Here is a 22,004-nt window from a genome sequence, read left to right on the forward strand (position 1 = left end):
GAAGTTGTTTAGGGCTTTAAAAGAGGAAAAGCTCTTTTATACTCCATCTACGTTTCAGGTGCTGTTCAGATGTATTTCAGAAATAATAATGATTTTTTAAAAAGCTCCCAGGCAAATCTCATTTTGGGTGGAAGTTGAGCATCACCCTTTTCTGATTGGCTGATTTGTGAAAGTACCACCTGCTGGCATCCAGCTGAGTGGCATCTTGTGCAACTGCCTGTCCTGGGTGTGCCTGCTCCAGCTGAGTTCATACCTTTCTTACAACAGTAAGGGTAAGAGCTATAACTTGAGATGCTCATGGTTTCTTTTCTTTTTCTTTTTCTTTTTTTTTTTTTTTTTTTTGGTTTTTCGAGACAGGGTTTCCCTGTGTAGCTTTGCACCTTTCCTGGAACTCACTTGGTAGCCCAGGATGGCCTTGAACTCACAGAGATCCACTGCCCGGCTGCTCATATGGTTTCTTAGCATGTGTCCAGGGTTGGAAGAATCAGAGAAAGTCCTGCCCCTGTGTAAGAGCAGTATTCTAGAGATTTCTGCTAACAAAATCCTCCTTAAAAGATAAACTGGGCCGGGCGGTGGTGGCGCACGCCTTTAATCCCAGCACTCGGGAGGCAGAGCCAGGCGGATCTCTGTGAGTTCGAGGCCAGCCTGGGCTACCAAGTGAGTTCCAGGAAAGGTGCAAAGCTACACAGAGAAACCCTGTCTCAAAAAAAAAAAAAAAAAAAAAAAAAGATAAACTGGTTATGACCTCACCTCAGACACTCAGGTGAGTTTTTACATAGTATGTTATTTATTTACTTACATTTTAAATGTGTGAGTGTGCACACGCGTGCCACAGCACATGTGGAGGGAGGTCTGAGGACAGCTTGTGGGAAGTGGTTCTTCTACCATGTGGGTCTGGTGGGATCAATTCAGGTCCTCAAGCTGGGCAGCAGTTGCCTTTATCCAGTGAGCCGTTCTTATTTTTTTATTTTTGTTTATTTATGTTGAGATAAGGTCTCTACATAGCATTCAGGTTGGCTTTAAACTCCTAGGTAGCACAGGCTGGCCTTATACTGGTGGCCTTTGTACTTAAGTCTCCTAATTGTTGGGATTATAGATGTATGTCACTATGCCCAGATATATTGTGCCCTTTAAAGTGATGCGTACAAACCTAGTTTTAACATTATTTTTCTTGCTCTAGTTCCTGTGCAAACAGCTATAGACATTGCTTCAGTATCACAGCGTGATCAAAACACGCGCAGGTTCTCCTAGTACAAAAGCCTCTGGGCCCCTATTTCACAATGGGCCGAAGTTCTGTCCCCTCCTCATTTGGTAAAGAGTCCTTGCATCCTTGAGACCGTGCATTGTTAAAGCTGTTGGCCCGGTTCACAAAACTCTGAAAAACAAAAGAATGAAAGAATGGCGGACACCGGTGACAGGACAGCTCCTTGGGTAGCTGATTACTCCTGGCCCTAGAGTTTTAGGGAACTGAGCTTTAAAAGCTTTCCAAGTGTTTTGAAAATATTTGTGTGCATAGTGGGATAGATTTCAAAGTAGTCTTTTAACTGGAAACTTATAAGAAGGGTAGACCAAATTAGCTTTAATGCAACCATCAGAATATGTAAAGACAGGTAATTGTTATGTTTCTGTGAATGGAGGGTCCATATTAATATTCATACATTCGTAGAATTCATACAATCGTAGGATTGCTGAAATCCAATACCTGCTGAACTGACAGTGCTCTGAATGTTGTTTAAGGCCAAAGGCACTTAAACCTTCCTGTTTATGGCAACAAAATGAAAGGAGATTACTAAAATATCATTTGACCCCCAGCAGCCTAAGAGCTCAGTTGTTGAAATGTCTTCTGTCTGAAGAGGATAAGACAAATGATGAGCAATTCATTGTGTTGCAAAAAGCTGTTGGGAACCACTGCCTGCTAGTTCCAGATACAAGCTTCATGGGGCTTTGCAGAGGGTGTGTCCAGTTAGCAAGGGGCCGAAGGGAGGGTTGCAGACACAGTGTCAGTATTGGTACAAAAGGTGGGCAGTCTACAGAGCAATGTGCCCTACCCAAAGCTTCCTGGGTATGAATGGTGCTTGGAAATGCAAAATGCTTCCCATAAACAATTGTTCAAACTCCCAGACTATCCTCGAGGGAGGCAAGATCAAGCTGTTAGTGCTGAAGTTAAACCAGCTACTACTTACTATGTCCACTGGAGTCCTGTGGAAGGAAGAGCCTACATGCCCCATTTTGTTCTCACTTCTCTTTGGAGAGGGGATCTCTATAAGGAAGTGGTCCAGCCTCAGAAAGCTGAGCTCCCATCCCCCTCTGGAATTTTGGGCCAGGTGGCAGCAGAGACTCATGGACCCCGCTGGACCAGAAATGAGACTGGCTGTGTTGCCTCCCGCAGTGTGTGAGTGGTCAAATCAACGCTTTGGGAGGTCGTGAGGAGGATGGAGATTACAACAGGAGATGAAATGTGTGCTTACCAAAAACTCAGGGTGCATGAAGTACGGTTTCTCTGACGATCCATCATTTGTTTCCAGATCCACAGCGAAGCACAGGAAAAGTATGTCCAGCACAGTTTCAAACACAGACAAGAAACTGTGAGCCACTAGGTAGGCAAAAAAGGCGACTAGCAGCAGGGGGATGGCCCACACCTGGAGTGCACGGTTGTAGTTAAACGCCATCAGTCCTCCGAAAACAGTGAAGCACACCACCAGTACCTGGGGGCGTTGAAAACCTTTATGAATGGAGGGGCTCATTGAAAACCTTCATGAATGGAGGGGGCTCATTGGAAGAAAACCTTTATGAGTGGAGGGGGCTCATTGAAAACCTTCATGAATGGAGGGGGCTCATTGGAAGAAAACCTTCATGAATGGAGGGGGCTCATTGAAAGAAAACCTTCATGAATAGAGTCAGTCAGCTATTTTACCGAAGGTTTTATTTTTTTTTCCCCCCCAACTACGAGTAATACTGTTGTGTATGTGTGTGTCTAAAGATAATGGGACAGGCTGAAATAGAAGGAAAACCGACAGAAGAAACAAAAGCCCAGTGGGTGAGAAGACAGACGTGAACTTTTTATCTGTGTTTGCCTTTGCCTTCATGTAAATGTAATGCACAAACCTTTTTCTTCTTTCTCACCACAGTATGGCAAAATCATCAGGATCCTCGCTTGAGGATGCGTGTGTGCGTGTGGGGTGTGTGTGATAATGTGTGTGCCTGTGTGTGCCTTCCTCTATTGCTGTCCACCGTAGTTTTTGAGTTAGGGTCTCATTGAACCTGGAGCTCATCCATTTGGCTTCCAGAGACTTCTCCCATCTCCACCCACCCCACCTCCCAGCACTAAAGTTAGACATGTAGCACCACGCCCGTCTTTAATGGGTCGTGGTCCTCACGCTTACACAGACGCTTCACCAACTGACTCTCAGCCCCTTCAAAACTTTTGCTTTTTCTTTTGGTGTTTTTGAGACAGGGTTTCTCTGTAGCCCTGGCTGTCCTGGAACTCATTTGTAGACCAGGCTGGCCTTGAACTCAGAGATCACCTGCCTCCGCCTCCTGAGTTCTGGGATTGAAGATGTGTGCCACCATGCCCACTTCTTTTTTCTTTAAACCCCATTTTTTGTTTGTTTTTCAAGACAGGGTTTCCCTGTGTAGCCCTGGCTGTCCTGGAACTCACTCTGTAGACCAGGCTGGCCTTGAACTCAGAGATCCCCCTGCTTTTGCCTCCTGGCTTTAACCCCATTTTTATATTGCGAGCAATTGAGTAGGTGAATTATTAATTTCCTAAGTGATTGGTTTTACCCTCCAGGCACTAGAGTGAAAAGGCCGTCCACTGCTAGTGTGCAAGATAATTGGATTCTCCCAGGCTTTTGTGACATGTAATTATTATATTTCCAGGAACACACTTACAAGCTATGGTATACTCAGTTTTTTAAAAGATGTGACAGAATCCACCTGGGGGCCTCCATTACCCCTAGATGCCTGCAAAGATAAATATGGAATTCAGAATGCTATTTCCTTCAGAAGCCTAAAGTCACTAATTATCCCATATTTTTGAAAGCTCATTAGGCATGGTACGCTTCTTATGGGAAATCGTAAGAAAATGAATTTATATTTTATATTTAAAGTGAAAAATGTAAATGCATTAAGAATTATGAAACTGAACCAAAAATATTTTTGGAATTAGAAAATGCATCTGTCACCCATAATCCAACTAAGGTGACAGTATTACCAAATTGCATGCAACTGTACCTTACTTGGTTGCTCTGAAAGGCATAATTATATTGTGCTTCTGTTACTGTTGTCACAGGAAACATCTCTGGGGCCCAGGTGAGCCTTGAATGTATGTGTGATTAGCACACACCCGTGAGATCCAAGCATGTCTTAACCTGCTGGGAGCTAGCTATGACGGTCATGCACCAAGCAGCACACCAGAAGCACAGAAGCATAGAATCCTAATGGGGCACAGTCCCCATATTTTCATCGCCCATGTCACAGTCGGTGACTAAGACCTTGTTCACTTGTGGGCGTTGCTGAAAACTAGTATTCGTATCATAGAGGGAGGAATGGTTTAGAAGATGAGTGCATAGCTTTGAATATGGAAGACATGGTGGGAAGGATCAGGGTCAGGAATCGGAACAGCCTCTAAGTGGAAGTAGGGGTGCTAGAGAGATGGCTCAGCAGTTTAGGGTGCTTGCTTCTTCTGCAGAGGACGTAGGTTCTGATTCCTGTGGCCAAATCAGGCTGCTCACAAACTGCCTATAACTCCAGTTCCAGGGGCGCTGAGACCTTCTCTCCTCCCCTGTGTGCGCATGATGCACATAAACACAGATCCGTACATAGGATGGATGGATGATGGATGGGTGGGTGGGTGGGTAGGTGGATGGATGGGTGGGTGGGTGGATGGATGGATGATGGATGGGTTGGTGGGTGGGTGGGTGGATAGATGGATGGATGGATGGATAGACAGACATACATACAGACAGATAGCTCCTTAAGTGGAAGTGGCATCAGACAAACTAAGCTATGCAGAATTAGGCCCAGAAGATGAAAATTACATGGAAAGAGGTACAGCATGTGGCATGGCAGAGAGAACTTGAGACATGACCCATCAGGCTGGCATATCATCATGTTCATCAACATTCCAGTTATGATCCCTACCACCCAGGAGAGGCACAGGTTATTATTTGTTTTGATTTGGTTGCAGAACTGGGTCTTGACCCAAGGGCCTCACACAATTCAACACCAGAGTTCTCCCACTGACCTACATCATACCCAACCCATTTTTAACTTTTTAATCTTGGAGATAAAATTTAGGTCTGGTCGGGAGGTGGTGGCGCACGCCTTTAATCCCAGCACTCGGGAGGCAGAGCCAGGCGGATATCTGTGAGTTCGAGGCCAGCCTGGGCTACCAAGTGAGTTCCAGGAAAGGCGCAAAGCTACACAGAGAAACCCTGTCTCAAAAAAACCAAAAAAAAAAAAAAAAAAAAATTAGGTCTCACTAAGTTGTCCAGGCTAACCTTGAATTCACTCAATAGCCCAGGCTAGCCTTGGCCTTGAGAGCTTCCTGGCTCAGCCTCCTGAGTAACTAGAGGGTTGTAGACCTGTATCACAAGACCCTGAACTTCAAAGTTTCCAAGTTATGGGCTCTGTCCTTTACACCACAGGACACTGGAGCTTTAAGGAGCCTCTTCACCACACAAGACATTTTAAAAGATAGTCAAGTGACATCAGAATACAACTGATCTGACTTCCCTCAGATTGCTCTGATTCCTTTTCTTTAGACAAGTTCTGGCTATGTGGCCCTGGCTGTTCTGGAATTCTCTGTAGACCAGGCTGGCCTCAAACTCAGAGATCTGCATCTGAGTGCTGGGTTTAAAGGCATTCACCACCACCACCACCATGTGTGGATTTCAGATTCCATTATATAGACCTACTGCCCTTAAATAATGTACCAATTAATCAAATCAATGCTACTTCTACGCTTTAAGACCAAAAACCAATCCACAAAACTTACTGACTTCTGAGGTCAGTAGCGTTTTCATTTTAGACAGACAAAACTAGGGATGAAAATGGTGGGATTGGTCAGAGGCAAGAAAGATAGACTAAGATTAAAAGAGTGCCTGTACACGCTGTGGGACCCTGGAAACATGAAACCTTAGATCTTCGGCAGAACAGGAAGCCTCACAGGGTTGAGGAATGAATGAGATAATGAAGCATGGCAGCTCCCCCAGAGCAACAAACACAAGTCCCCTCTCAAGCCAGCCTCCATATTGTCTAATTTTTTGAATTCCAGGTTCTGTTATTTAGTCAAGACATCTCACCTTTCCCAGGAAAATGATGAAGTTTCCAAAGCAGTTAACAGATGTGAGATGACTGGAATTCTTGGACATGATTTTGTGTGCGTCTTTCGCTGATGTACAAAAATCTGTCCCATTAATGGCAGTTGCAGTATATGCATTCTAGAACAAGAGACAGTAGTTATGAATATGAATATGCTGTCATTTCAAGACAACAGAAGGACCATATAGAATCTGTAGCTGTAAACCTAGCGTCTCCACCCGAAGCAAATAAGCTCAAAGTCTCTTTCAGTTTCTGATTATATTCAAATATATTTGCATACTGTTGTGGTAAATGGAAAAGTATCTCTCATGGACATGACAGGTTAAACATCCCACCACAAACATGGAAACAGGGAGTAAGCATAAGTTATTTTTTAATACACAGCAGCGTTGAAGAGCAGCCCCTTGTGACCTGTGAGCCAAACACAAGGGTGCAGCTGGAATGGAATTAGTGAGGGCTTCAGGAATCAGGATCCCTTAGGCCTGAGAGAGTGTTGGTTCTTGCTAGAGAACTGAGTTTCCTATACAAATTAGGATTCATAGTTCAAAATCAACCAACCACGCAGAAAAGTGCCTGAAAGACACTCTACTATGTGTTCAAGGTCGTTAAACTATCTGGAATCTGGGCAAGAGCAGAGCAGTCATTCCCCCAGGGGATGGTGGAACCCCACAAACACTTGCCCTGACAGAAGCCAGCTCCCGAGAACAAGACAGACCCAGGAATATGCATAACCTACAGAACTTTTTACCCTGGAGAAAGCCACAGTCAGGAAAGCAGCATGCTGAAGGCACTCGGAGGAAATGGAACACAGGTCAGAGGGAATAGCAGGATGGTATGAAAAAGGAAGAGGCGGAGTAGAAAAACAATAATAAAAAAAAAGGACATTGTGAAAGATTATATATTTGACTTTTGCCTCTATGTAAGCATTTTATGTTGTTACATGGCATCTTAAATTTTCATTTTCCATAACTGTCAGTTCTCTGGGGATGTGTATGTATACATGCAGGAAGGCACACTTGAACTTAGCCAAGAGGCCAAGAAGTGAGATGGACCTACCGGCTATTTAAAATATTTTGCTGTTATAAATACATAGTGAACACCTTAATTTCCTGATTTTAGATTTCTTACGGCTAAACTTTCAAAAACGAGATTATTAAGTCAAAGTAAGTATGTGTGTACGTGTGTACGTGTGTGTGTGTGTGTGTGTGTGTGTGTGTGTGTGTGGGTGTGTGTGTAGAATGGTAAATTGTTTTGGTTTGTTTGAGACAGGCTCACCTATCACAGACTGGCCTCAAACTTATGATATCATCAAAGACAGCCTGGACCTTCTGAGCCTCTTGTATCTTCTCAAATGCTGAGGTTTTAGGCTCGGGGAATCACACTCAGTTGTGTGGTCTTGGGAACCGACTTCAGGCCTCTTGTATGCTGGCCAGCACTCTACCAGCTGGACCGTACCCCCAGCCCAGACTCATTCTTTTGTAGACTGGAAGCCAAGATGAAGGGCATTTTCCCAAAGCCCCCTGATGAGTCAGTAAGACAAAGCATCCTTTCTTTATATTCCAACTGTCTGGATTTTACATTCACCAGTTTTCATTAGGCCAAAACTCAATTCAAAAGCGTGGTGGTTACGGGAAGCGCAAGCGCCGTAGTCCAACTGTCTCTGGGCTCAGATCTTTCAGTGAGAAGAGGAGATACTGGGCATGGGCCAGTGACCAGCCTCTCTTGAGCTCCCTTTTCTTCTCAGTAAAGGGGGGCAGAGCACCAACTGTTGGGAGGATTGAAGACACATTCCTGTAGAGCCCAGCATCTGGCAATGGCATGTGTATGAAGGCTGGTCACTCTCATGTAGCTAGAAATCTCCAAAGATGGCATCATTTACCACTGGGAGCACCAATCAGCTCCTCAAGCCTCTCGGAGGCATAGGAAGGACCTGTGTTGTCTTTATCCTCAGGCTTCACATCACAAGGATCCAGGAGTGGCCAGCCACATGTCTCCAACCACGTCCCAGTGTGGTTACCGTGGTCTCCATCTTTGATTCCTCTCTCCATTCAGGTGTTAGCCCAACATGTTCCCTTTCTAAACTGATTCCTGGCGGATATACGGAGTCATATGGGGAAGCGTGGTTTTGTTTTCTGAGGGAGCGCCCCCCCCCCCCAACCCACTCCCTCACAGTTAGTTTAGTGTTATCCATCACTCATAAACAACAAAAATAGACTTTCTTCCCCGGCTAAGATGATTAAAGGGTAAACGGTACATTTTCATGCTTGCGTCAACTCCGCAAATTTCGAGGGGGCTCGTCACCATTTATCTTTAACATCTCGTGGCCCACTGAAAGAGAACATTAAAGCCACATTGACAGGGAAATTATATATGCCTTGCGGAAGTGACTACAGTACTAGTATTTTACCACAGGAGTCAACCCTGAGTGCCACATCAAGGCCTAGATTAATGACGGGCTGAACGAGTGGAGGAGGGTAGCAGCGCCCTAGACACAGGGTGCAGACTAAGCCTTCTGCTGTCTCAGCACGAGTGGGCCCACACTCATGCTGAGTAGAGGCGATTTCCTTAGCGGGCATCAGGAGGATGGACTCCACCAGGCCGTCCACAGTGTCTGCCCGTGCCTGAGCTGACCGCTCCGGGGCCATGTACCCAGGCAGCTACAGAGCTTGACGGTGTGTGGAGAGGATGGCTTATGATGAGGACTAGGAGGTAAGGACATCATGTCGATCATGAGTGATTAGGGGAGGATCCCCCCACACACACACCATGGCTAACCTTTCAGCAAGGGAAAGAGAGGGTAATGGTTAAATCGCTTTAAGTGGATGACCACATTAAATTCACAGGGTGAGCTGCTTTCATTCCTTTTTGTGAAATAGGCTCTCACGGACCTGTTCTCGAACTTATTTTATATTTAGGATGGCTTTGAACTTCTGGTCTCCTGTCTCCTGCTGGGATTTTCAGCATCTGCCGTTCAGGCAAGCGCTCTACCAACTGAGCAGCTCCCTCTCTAGCTCAGGCCAAAGGGTTTAAGATTTTACTTTCTGGGGGCTGGAGAGATGGCTCAGTGGTTAAGAACACTGACTATTCTTCCAGAGGTCCTGGGATCAATTCTCAGCACCCACATGGCAGCTCACAACTGTCTGTAACTCCAGTTTCAGGGGACCCAACTCGGCAAAACACTAATGCATATAAAATAAAAATAAATAATTTTTTTTAAAAAAGATATTATTTTCTATGAGGTACCTTAGAACGAAAAAGTAGAAGCAGGTGAAATGAGAGAAGAAGATTAGAGAGAGAGAGTTTATTCTAAGTTTTCTAGGAAATAACAAAGGCTTAGGGAAGAACGAGGCATGAATTATGGCTGAAAACCATATCAGAAGTTTGCAAGACATTCCCACACAAGCCATAATGCCCACAGGGCACTGCTGCACTTAGGGTCAATGTGGTGTGACCACACATCCACCAAGCACACTGGCCCAGTGGCAGTGATGAACCAAAGCCTGGCCCAAAGTCAAGAAACTCTCCCCTGGGCACAGATGCCAGCACTAGGAACTGTAATTCTTCTCAGATGCTGACTCCTGAACACCCTGACGCCGGCAGATGTCCTAGTGGTTTACCCCCAAACAGCTTAGCACAAACCTGAAGAAAGCTTCTTATCTCTTATCTGTGGCCTTCAAATGTTTTCTTCTGTAGGTAGGTGTGTGTGCAACTTCTACGTGAAAGTAGATACGGTCACAAATATCCATTCAGTACACCAAGTGTACCACATTCTAGGCTCTCTTCCTGAACATACTGACTCATTTAATCCTAGCCCCAAGACAGTAAGGTAGCAGAGAGTACCCAAGCACAGAAAGGCTAGATGGCACACCAAGTCACACGAATGAGACTGATGTTACATTCCTCCTGCATGGAGAGGACCTCTGACTCGCCAGACCCATCTGCAGGAAAATATTTACTTTGAGGTGTGCGTTGCCTTTCAAAGCAGCAGTGTGGGGTTCTCGTGAGATCTTCCATCGTGAATATGGCAGGACAATTTTGAAGAAGAAGGCTGGGTCCTAAAAATGATTGCTTCCTAAAGACTGCAGCGTGATCTCTGCAAGGTCTTGCCTCTTCTAAGGAACCCCATCTGGGGCTTTGTAAAAAGACATCTGCTGCCTTTAAGGTTCTGTATTAAAGGCGACTACCATGTTTGTTTGGAAAGTGTTCAGCCGTAAGAGTCCTTGCTATGCCCGCATGAGGACCTCAGCTCAAATTCCCAGAGCCCACATTAAAAGCTGAGTGGAGGCTGGAGAGATGGCTCAGAGGTTAAGAGCACCGACTGCTCTTCCAGAGGTCCTGAGTTCAATTCCCAGCACCCACATGGTGGCTCACAACCATCTGTAATGAGATCTGGCGCTCTCTTCTGTGTACATAATAAATAAATAAATCTTTAAAAAAAAAAAAAGCTGAGTGGAGACTGGAAAGATGGCTCAGTGGTTCGGAGCCCTCGCTGCTCTTACGTAGGACTTGGCTTTGGTTCCTGACACATGCATGGCAGCCCACAAACCTCTGACTCCAGTTCCAGGAGTCTGATGCTCTCCTCTGGCCTCTGCAGGCTCCAGACATACAGATATGCAGGCAAACATTCATACACATAAACATCTTTTAAGAAAGAAAAGCTGAGATTGGTCACACACTTCTGCAATCCTAGTGTGGGAAGGGGCAGAGACAGGAGGGTTCCCTGGGGCTTGCTGGCTCCCAGGCAGCTCTAGGTTCAGTAAGAGACCCTCCCTGTCCCATGGGAACATGATGGAGCGTGATAAAGCAGGACACCTGATGTCCTTCTCAGGCCTCCATTAATATATATCTATGTTTGCACCCCCACACACATCTCTCTCTCTCTCTCTCTCTCTCTCTCTCTCTCTCTCTCTCTCTCTCTCTCTCTCTCTCTCTCACACACACACACACACACACACACACACACACACACACACACACACACGTGTTTTCGTAGTACTTCACAGTGGACCAGGAACCCTGATCACGTTACTTGACCTTAACTCAGTCAAATAATCACTGCAGGCACTATTATCCCCATTTAATAGAAAATTCAAATCATTGTGCTTTTAGGTAACAAAAAGGCTAGATCACCTCTTCATTTTGAAAGTTCTCCAAGAATATTAACACATAGACAGGGTCCCCTCCCCCTCCTAAAATCAAAACTGAAGCTTTCACAGCCTGGCGCTTGGTCCTCTGTCCCCTGAGAACACCCGTCTGTCCTCCACCCAAACTGAAACGGTGACTTTGAGCTGCTGTTGACTCTTCGAAAAGCAAATAGAATTTTCCTCCACAGAGAAGGGAAGGGATTCGCCCCAAAGCCCTGCCATGAATAGCTAGCTTTATTTCTGGAATGGCTTTCCTAACTGAGTTCTGATTTTATTCACTCAAAATAAAGCCAGAACTCCTAAAACAAACTCGAGTAACTGATACACCATCACTTCCCTCAGAACTCTGGGAAGCCCAGGCGGCCTTCAGAGGCCCCTAGGAAAACTTGCAAGAACTAGCCCAAGCCAGTTTCATCTCTGATTTTATCACAAACACATGGGGAGGAAGTCAAGGCACCCGGCAAACACACTCCAGCCTCCCAGGGCCTGGCATTCCCTGGCCGCTTCAAGAATTCACTGTTTACCAGGCTGTAGACCACTACCAAAGAGACCGTGAATGGGGAAGCCTGCCAGCCCAGCCCCCTTCAGTGGTCCTGCCAAGAGGGTTGGGGCTGGGGAGTGGTGGCTGAGAGTTACTCCTGCCGAGAAAGCCAGAAGCACAGCAATGCAGTCTTGTTTGCTTTTCTGAACTTGGTTTGCTTTTAGGCTTAATTTTTAGGATGGTCTGATTCTGTCCAAGCTCATCATTAAAAAAAAAAAAAAAAAAAAATCAAGCCGCTCAGAGGCAAGAAGAAAGGAAAGCACCATTAGTCTCAAGGAGCCCCTGGGAAGGACCTTCCTTCCCTCCCAACAGCCCTTGGCAAATAAATACGCATAGTTGAAAGGACAGACAGACAGACCAGCCCAGGGGCAATAGAACTGTATTCCACAAGGTTTTTCCATGAAAGTACACATGCTGTCAAGTAAAGAAAGCGACAGTCAGCCCACACTGAAGGAACATTTGAATTTGTCACAAATCACACTTTCACATACAAAGATTAGCTTCCTAAATCCCCTTTTCTATTTATTTTAACTTATTTAAATTTTATTTGTTATTATTATTTGTGTGTGTGTGTGTGTGTGTGTGTGTGTGTGTGTGTGTGTGAACAAGTCCTATGGCGTGTGTGTGTGTGGAGATTCAAGGACAGCGTGTGGGAGTCAGTTCTCTCCTCTGTGAGTTCCTGGCGTGGAACCCGGGTGAGAAGGCTTCTGTAGCACGCAGTTTTACCCACTAAGCGGTCTCACTGGTCCTAAAACCCTTTTTAAAAATAATCATGAGCCAGGTGGTGGTGACACACGCCTTTAATCCCAGCACTTAGGAGGCAGGGGCAGGAGGATCTCTGTGAGTTCGAGGCCGGCCTGGTCTACAGAGTGAGTTCTAGGAAAGGCTCCAAAGCTACACAGAGAAACCCTGTCTCGAAAAAAACAAAACAAAAAAATCATGAAAAATTGGGCCTAGAAACACAGCTCAGCGGGTCAGGTGCCTGTCCTGGAGGCACGAAGAAAGACCCAAGTCAGATCCATAGAACCCATGCTGGAAATCCAAACAAGCAAAATGGGCCAGACCTACCTAGTCACTCATGCCTTTAATCCCAGCACTCTAGAGGCAGAGGTAGGCAGATCTCTGTGAGTTCAAAGCATGCTTGGTCTACATGGTGAGTTCAGAGCCAGCTGGGGATATATAGTGAGACCTTGTCTCACAAAACAAAGCAAACACACAAACAAACAAACAAACAGGTCAGTGGCACTTGCTTTTGGTCACTGCCCTGGGAAGGCAGAGACAGGAAGATCCCTGGGACTCACTAGCCAGCCAGCCTTGCCTACCTGGTGAGTTCTAAGCCAGGGAGACCCTGTCTCAAGCAAAGGTGGACAGTGACTGAGAGGATGATACACAATGTGGTCTTCTGGCCTCACATGCTATGCACACATGTGTGCACACACCTTCAACACACATGAATTAAACCAGCATGAAAATTGTTGCTTTTAAAAAATGTTTGTAGATTTATTAATTTTAGGAGTTCAGAGGAGGGCATTAGATTCCCTGGAACTGGAGTCACAGACCGTTGTGAGTCACCATGAGGGTGCTGGTGTTTGAACCCAGGTCCTCTGGAAGAGCAGCCAGTGCTCGTAACCACTGAGCCATCTGTCCAGCCCCATGGAAACTGCCACGAGGGTTAAAGGGCTTACTTTTCTCAGCATTGTGTTTTAACTTTAGGGAACACTGATCGTTGACTAGATAAACGAAGATGTTTTGGGCAAAGATTGTCTTCCGCAGACTCGTCCTTCATACTAAACCTGAATTTGGCTGATTGGCATGCTTGTTTCTTTAGTAGAGGGTTAGGATTGAAAGGCCCAGGGCTGGTGGATTGCTCGGTGGGTAAAAGCACTTCCCACCAGGCTTGACAACCTGAGTTTGATTCCTGGGACCCACACATGGAAGAAGAGAGCCAACTCTCCGAGGTGAGTCCTCTGACCTCTACACTTGTGCTGTGGCATGTGTGCAGCTCACCAAGTAAATAATAAACAAGTAAACAAATAAGTGTGCTGAAATAAATTTCAGGGCACCTTCAGATGTCCCCCAGGAAAATCTTCAAATTCTACTGAGAATAAAGCTTTCTCAGTAGGCTGTGGCCAGGGAGAGACGGCCAACACGGAGCATAAACAGAGAGCAGACAGCACATACTCTGTGAGAGAGTACCCATCTTCCCTCAGATCCAGCAGACGCCCAACCAGACAAGCGCATCTTGCTGAGCTTGACCCTTGGCTGATGTAGGAGAGCTCTGTGGCCTGCAATGCAACTATGTGGCTCTGGGTGACTAGGCAGGTCCAGGAGTCAGTGCTGCGTAGACTGTTACCTTCCCCTGTACAGAATGAAGGCAGCCACCGACCTCTCTTGACCTGTGCGTAGTCAGTGGAGGAAATGAGCCAGTCACAAGGGGGCCTGGTCTTTTGTTACGGACAAATTAAACTGTGGATGTGTAAAACGGTAAGGGCTGGTCTGGCTGCTGACTTCAGACTCGGTTAGAAACACAGAAGAGATGGGCTTGCCCCTGGTGACTGGAACCGTCAATCTCCTCCTCCTCACCCTCATCCCTGACGAGAAACTCTGCCAGGGCCACCAAGCCAGTGATGCCAGGGCTTGTGGCAGTCTTACCAATGACCTCCATAGTACCGCTGCCAATGTCATCCTGGGGAAGCTTCTTAGCCTCTGGGCCTCAGTTTCTTCATTTGGACAGTGTGGCTGACAGCTACCTGACACTCAGAGTCCTTAAGAGGTTAAACCTAGATGCTGTGCGCAAAATGTTTAGCCCTGATGTAAATACCGTACTCGTGTATGAGACTCTCAAAAAAAAAAATGTGAAAAAAGCAATGTTTACCCTGGGCCTGTTATACTATAAAAACTCCATGAACACCATGGTGTTCACAGATGTTAGACAGTTGGTCCTATATTTAACACCAAGCATCTCCAATTTGGAGCTGAGCACTGAGGAAATGGGGCCAGTGAGAGGCAGATAGAAGTGGGAATGGTATGTATTCCTGGATACCATATGTTAGGGGGAAATAGTCTCAAGTCAGGTGTCTACCCATCGAGGAGCACACTGCTGATTGACAAGGAGCTGGCAAAGTACCAGCTGACCTGCTAGGTTGAGGGACGAGGGCCAACAGTTAGAACCCTGGTTCTGCTCCGTACCATGGCTTGGCAAACCTTGCAGGAAAAACTCTTAGAAGAAAAATGGATTGGCTAAAACTATATAATAGCATATCTCTCCCCTTCTTTTTATTGTAGTAAAAACATATGACAGTAAGTTTATCATCTCAAACAGTTTTGGGATATCAGGTAAGCAGTACATATAAATGGTTGTGCACAGATCTCTAGAACCATTTCATTTTACAGCAGACACTCAATATCCGTGAAACATGGATTCTCCCAGTCCTGGGTAACCACTTCCATCTTCCATTTCTGCAAATTTGAACTTATTTAGATATTTCACATAGTGGTGTTGTGATTTGGATATCAGATGTCCTCTCCACTCCCCACCCCAAAGACTCACGAGGACATAACCTCATCAATGGATTACCCCATGGATGGGTTCATGGCTAAACGTTGTACTAGGAGGTGGGTGCATGTCTTTGAAGTGCTTATATTGTCCTTAGGCACTTACTCTTGTTTTTCTCTCTCTGTGTTCTGTCCACCATAAAGTGTGCCACTTTCATATACTCCCTGCCATGATGTTCTGCCTCACCATGCTTGAACCCAGAAGGAAAGGAGGCAAGTTAGCATGGACTGAAGACCATGAGCCAAGAGAAAGCCTTCATCCTTTAAGTTGCTTCTCCCTGGGATTTTGTCACAGTGATGAAGGACTGACTAACACAGATGAAAAGATAGGACATTCGTCCTTTTGAAATGGATTATTTAATGCTGTGGAATAATCTTTTTGTACACTGTGAAGATGTGTCTTTGCCAAGGGGCCTTCTGATTGGTTTACTAAAGAGCTGAATGTCCAGTAGCTTAGGCAGGAAGAGGTTAGATGGGACTTCCAGGCAGAGAGAGAAGAGGAGATGAATCTAGGTGGGGGGAGAGATACCAGAGGAAGCAGGACATACAGGAGGAGAGGTAGAAGCCAAAAGCTACATGGCAGCATGTAGATTAATAGAAACTGGTTAGTTTAGGTTATAAGAGCTAGTTAGAAACAAGTCTAAGCTGGATCTCTGTGAGTTCGAGGCCAGCCAACTACAGAGAGAGTTCCAGGACAGGCTCCAAAGCTACACAGAGAAACCCTGTCTCGAAAAACAAAAAACAAAAAACAACAACAAAAAAAAAGAAAGAAAGAAAAGAAAAAGAAACAAGCCTAAGCTAAGGCCGAGCTTTCAAAATTAATAACAAGTCTCAGTGTTGTTATTTGGAAGCTGGCAGTACAGCCAAAGACCTGCTATGATTTAACTTAGTATAATCTCAAAGTTCATCCTTGCTGTAGCATTTGACCGTGTTTCTTTTCCTCTAAAGCCTTTATCATATTCCTCTGTGGGTATATAATCATTCCCTTTTTCTATTCGTCCATGCATGAATACATTGTTTTCTTCTGCCACTGGTTATTATGAGTAATGCTGGGATGAGCATGGTCGTGTACACAGCTCTTTGAGATTCTTCTTTGAATTCGTTTGGATGGATTCCAGAAGTAGGGGTGCTGGACTCTATGATAATTCTGTTTTTAATGTTTTTGAGGAAACTTCATGTTGTTTTTCATGATTTTATATTCCCACCAATAGTATACACAGGCTCCAACTTCACATCCTTGGTGACACTCTTAATTGTTTGATCTATTAAGAGTCAACTACCTCATGGGCATGAGGTAACATCTCTTGGCTTTGATTTGCATTTCCCTAATGATTCGTGATGCTGAGTATATTCTCATGCATTTATTGGCTATTTCTGTAGATTCTTTGGACATACGTCTTTTCAAATCCTTTGCCCATTTAAAAAAAAATTAAGTTCTTTGGTCTGTTGTAGTTGAGATGAAGTTCTTTATACACTGGTGATATTAATCCTTTATTACATGTGACTTGTGGTAATTTTTTTCCCCTTCAGGATGGGCCTTTTCCTCTGTGGATCACTTTGCAGATTGTTGCCTATGGTGTGCAGTCAGTTCTTGAGTTTAAGGTAGACCTTTATATATATATATATTGCCCTGTGTTTTGGGGTCACATATGGACAACTGGTGCCAATGCCTTCCACTCCCTTCCTGTGTTCTTCCAGAAAGAAGAACATTTTATAGTTTTTAAAAAATTTTAATCTACTTTAGTTATTTAATGTGTATGGGTATTTGTCCTGCATGTTAGTGCTTTACATATGTGCACTGTTCAAAGGGGCCAGGAAAGGATCTCGATCTGGGGTTGCAGGTGGTTATGAGCTGGGATGTAGGTTCTAGGAATCAAATCCAGGTTCTCTTGAAGAGCAGCCAGTGCTCTTAACCACTGAGCCGTCTCTCCAGCCTGGGGATTTATAGTTTTAGGTCTTTTAGGTTAAAATTCATTATGAGTTGGTTTTTGAATGTCACACAGTGAGAGTCTTCTGCATGTAGACCCCCAGTTTTCTCAAGAACATCTGTTGGGAAGGTTGTCCTCTCTCTATGATATAATTTGGTGTCCCTAGCCATCTATGAGACAATTTATTTCTAGCTTCTCTATTCTGCTGCAAAAGTCTATATAGCTATCTACCATATTTGTTTATGCTAGTACTGTAGCATCTTACTTATGATGGCTTTTTTTTTTTTTTTTTTTTTTTTTTTTTTTTTTTTTTTTTTTTTTTTTGGTTTTTCGAGACAGGGTTTCTCTGTGTAGCTTTGCGCCTTTCCTGGAACTCACTTGGTAGTCCAGGCTGGCCTCGAACTCACAGAGATCCGCCTGGCTCTGCCTCCCGAGTGCTGGGATTAAAGGCGTGCGCCACCACCGCCCGGCTATGATGGCTTTTTGTATGACAGATGTTTTCTTTCTGAGCGTCCAAAGCCTGGCTGCTGGTCTTCCCATGTCAACCTCCCCTTTCTATTGATACATCTGCTCAGAAAACTGTTCTGACATCAGTCCCAGATAAGGGCAGCTCTTTTGAACTAGTACTTTTTTTTTTCCTCTTTCAGATTCCCAGCTATTCTTTGCAAACGAAAGAGCTATCTGAATTCAGCAGGGACCCAGGGCTGTGTTAGGACCACATGGGCCTCATGGTCATCCTTTAGGCCATAGACATGTGTGGAAGGTTTGCTTTGGTCAAGCTCCCAGATACAGACTAGAACAGGGCGCTTCATGAGAGCAGCAGCTTCTCGTTCCTTGGACCTCCCCAAACTTTTTTGGTGTTCCTCTTATGGTGAGAAGTGTGGCACGGCGAACACGCCAAGACAACGTCTCCACTCACGCTGGGATGCATCGCAATGAAGTCATTTAGTGCAGCTGTCTCATTCCTCAGCTAATGCAATCTCACTAATGCTCTTACTCCAGCCCTGTGCCAACCGAAGCATTCTGTGGCAGGCAAAGGAGTGGGAAGGCGAAACCACAACTGTCGTCCAAGCCTGGCTCCAACTGTCAGAGCTTTTAGAAACTTCCTAGCCCCACCTACTTAAGGAATCCAATGGAACTAAATTTACCGACACCATCCCCTCGCCTGCTTTTCAGAGAATTTGTTTCCTAATGTCTAGAGAGATGAGTTCCTGAGCAGAAGGGCTGCCCACCGTCTCTGCCAGGCATATGCTGTTACCTGCTTTCATTCCCATGATTTCCTCCTTTCTCTCCTCCCTGCAGGACTCAGGCTCTATTCCCGCCCCCGCCCCCAGGTGCTAAGTGCAGAGTGAGGGCAAGAAGATAATCCATCTACCACTTTTACTAGCCTTTCCCCTCCTTCCCCCCAGCTTTTAACCCTTTGAGCCCTTCCCTGCAATGGGGAAAGTGAAGGGAAGAACTTCCCAATATGGTCTGAACGTCTTACAGTAGCAGATGTGTGCTCTGGTCTTTCATCACCTCACTGGGCTGGGGGGCAGAGGTTGGTGGGTTCTGATGAGAGGTTTAGGTCGTTTTTGTCTTAGCAGAGCAAGAAAATGTTAAGGGCCTTCCATGACCACCTCTAGGGCCTCTACTTGTCTAAGAAAGAGGAAGTTGCAGATTGTGTTCTTTTAGATGACCAGGACGGTGGTAATCTACCTCTCATACATCTGGGTACATAAGACCATATGTCGTGGCTTTCTAAAAGAATCCCATTTCCTAGAGAGGGCTCAAAGAGCCACGAAGACAAGAAGATGGTTTTCCTAAGAGCAACCTGAGCCAGCTGATGCCTGGGAACACCTGAAACCTTGCTTAAAAGCCCAAGAATAGCAATTCATTTTTCTGCCATCCAATGAAATGGGAGCCCAATGTTAAGAACTCGGGTTATGAGACACAATACAGTGATTCTCACACATCTGAGTTTTGGTATTTGACTCACAAATCATGTGAAAATCACTCAAATATGAAGCTCAGGAGGCGAGAGCCTCGTGGGATTCCCTCATGAATTGGTGACTGCCAAATCAAGACTTTTGTATTCCTAATCATGCTGCCTCATACCTCCTCTCATTTGTTTTTCTTGTGAGCGCATTCTCTAGCCTCTGACCAAGCACTTCCTGCGATATCCAGGACAGAGATAACTGAGGAAGGACAGCTGAGGAACGTACCCACAACCGATGCCTTGCTGAGAAGGTGGGAGAGGGAGGGGAGGTAAGGACTTTGGAAGAGTCTCAAGGAGCCCCTGATGGTAGCATTTTTTGCAGAAGAATACCCAAAGGCAGATGGCATGAAGAAGCCTGCTCCCTATTACAAGGAAGATTAGATTTGTGGTAGGAGCTATTTAATTGTTGCATTCCATTTCCCATGCTAAACAAGTTTGGGAGACGTCAACAATAATTCATAATTTTTACATTTTTGAGGCAGTGTCGGACTGTCAAACATCTTTCTTGCATTCTGAGCACCCCCCCTCCTCCCTACCTGTGAACACAGAGGATGGTCTATCTTTGGATGCAGAGAATCAGGGCACCTACCACAGACACAAAGCTGCTGAGGGGAAGGATGTAGAAGATCTGCTTCTTTGGCTGCCAGGTCCTCCACATTCAAACAGTGTTTGTCACAGCATGTCCTTATTTATGAGGAAACTGGGTTTTGCTGACTTCAGGGGTAGTTTTCATAGATCAAAGTTAAAAACCCAAGTGGTCCCATCTGCTACTTCCAGCATATCTAAGACAAGTTTTGATGGGGAGGTAAGAGCATAAATTGGTGGCCTTGTGTTTTATTTGAAGCTCAGAATTGTGCAGAGTGTCTCATAATTAAGAAATGATGGCCCCCTTGAGTAGGGTGACGTCTTAGACTTTGTTTCTGAAAACAGTCCTAGTTACCCTTGACCCTTGCTAGGCCATGTCACTGAAGTTCCTGATGAGCCAGGCATAGTGACACATGCCTTTAATCCCAGCACTAGAGAGGCAGAGGCAGATAGATCTCTGTAAGTTCAAAGCCAGCATGGTCTACATAGCAAGTTACAGGACAGCCAGAGCTACACAGTGAGACTCTGTCTTGAAAAACAAAAAAGGAGAGTGACCAGAAATTGATGCGGTGACAAAGGCTTCATGCAGAGGAGACAGGGTCAGACAAGCCTGCCTCCTAGAACTGATGGGCCAGGTGGGCTGATTTCTCAGTCTCCAGCCACAGTCACACCCTGTATCCTGATCTCAGATGTGGATATAAGTGCTGGACCCTGGAGTTGGGGGAAACATCAGTCTGCTTAGGAATGTGAGAAGTGACAGTGGTCCTCTGAGCATCTCTGCTCTCTCAATGAGTGATGAATACAGTGGTGGAGGCTGGGGTTGGGGAAGAGAAAACCATATGTAGGGGAAGCCCTCCATGGATACTGATACCCCTCAACAGAGAGGATTAGATGAACAACCTCGTGAACTCAGCAATCTTGGAGTGCTACAGGATACAACCAGGAGCTCCCACACTCAGTGATGGGTTGGTGATGGTAAAGTTAATGCCTTCTGTTTTATCTATACATGCCAGCCACAGAACTAAGAGCTTTGCAAAAGTGCTTTAATTAACGCTGGGAAACAGGCACTTTAACCATCAACTTCTCCAGGCGCACAGACTTCTAATGTTTGGTGAATTGTTAAGTGAAAGTAACTAAACCCTCCCCTTCCTCTTCCCCTCCCCATTGTGCAACAAAACCAGGAGAATCCGGGTGACCCCCCCACTCCAGGATTCAAACTAGATTTTCACTAGTCCTCTGGGGGCATTCTTTCCACGGGCTAGGTCCTCGGGAGATACCTTACCTTCATTATAGCAAATAACATGTATAGAACACATAAGCAGAGGCAGACGGAACACTTAAATATTGGTGTGTTAGCTCACTTAATCATCCCTCATGTCCATGAGGTAGCCATTGAGACTTTTGCTTTATATTTGAGGAAACAGAGGCTAATGGGGTGAAGGGAACCATCTCAGGCCCCACAGTACATGACTCAGATCCAGAACTATCTGACTCAAACTGAATTCTTCTTGTTCTAGCCCAGTCCTGGGGAAATGGAAATATGGACGCAGGTTCCAAGAGAGGTAAGGAATAAGGAAGAGAGAACACTGGTAGATGGGGCAGCTATCTTCTAGAAGAAGGGAAGAAGGGGGATAGGAGGGGCTTGGAGCAGGAAGCTGAGAGTCTGGTCCCATTATTACAGGGAGATCCTGGCCCTCCAAGGACCCTTCTGCCTTAGGAGCACAGGTCCGTCTTCCATGTTGCCCCTGTGAAGGGGGGCAATCTGCATGTAGTTCTTCTTTGGTCACACTGTATAAGGGAACACACTTGCCTATCCTTAGCCTCCTAGTGAAGTGTGGAAGGCAGGAGAAGACACAGGATAGAGAGGAGGGATGAAAGAACTCTGCCACCATGTACCTTGGATGAGTAACAAGTCCTCTGGCTTACGGATTTTGCTATAATGAAGGGAA

General features: G+C 45.4%; 1 protein-coding gene across 2 annotated transcripts in view; it reads right to left on the minus strand.

Moving 5' to 3' along the window:
- Positions 1-756: 756 nt before the first annotated feature.
- Positions 757-22,004, minus strand: part of Slc44a3 (solute carrier family 44 member 3) — a 76,815-nt gene continuing 55,567 nt past the window's right edge. For both annotated transcript variants that reach the window (XM_052731734.1, XM_052731733.1), the window contains exons 13-15: positions 6,306-6,443; positions 2,469-2,705; positions 757-1,375 (exon numbers count right to left, since the gene is read on the minus strand). In XM_052731734.1, coding sequence (XP_052587694.1) covers positions 1,271-1,375; positions 2,469-2,705; positions 6,306-6,443 — 480 coding nt within the window. In that variant the 3' untranslated portion in view covers positions 757-1,270. The remainder of the gene's footprint in view (positions 1,376-2,468; positions 2,706-6,305; positions 6,444-22,004) is intronic.

The sequence above is a fragment of the Peromyscus californicus genome, unplaced genomic scaffold (assembly GCF_007827085.1).
Source record: "Peromyscus californicus insignis strain IS unplaced genomic scaffold, ASM782708v3 Scaffold_9__1_contigs__length_137607984, whole genome shotgun sequence".
Taxonomy (NCBI): Eukaryota; Metazoa; Chordata; class Mammalia; order Rodentia; family Cricetidae; genus Peromyscus; species Peromyscus californicus.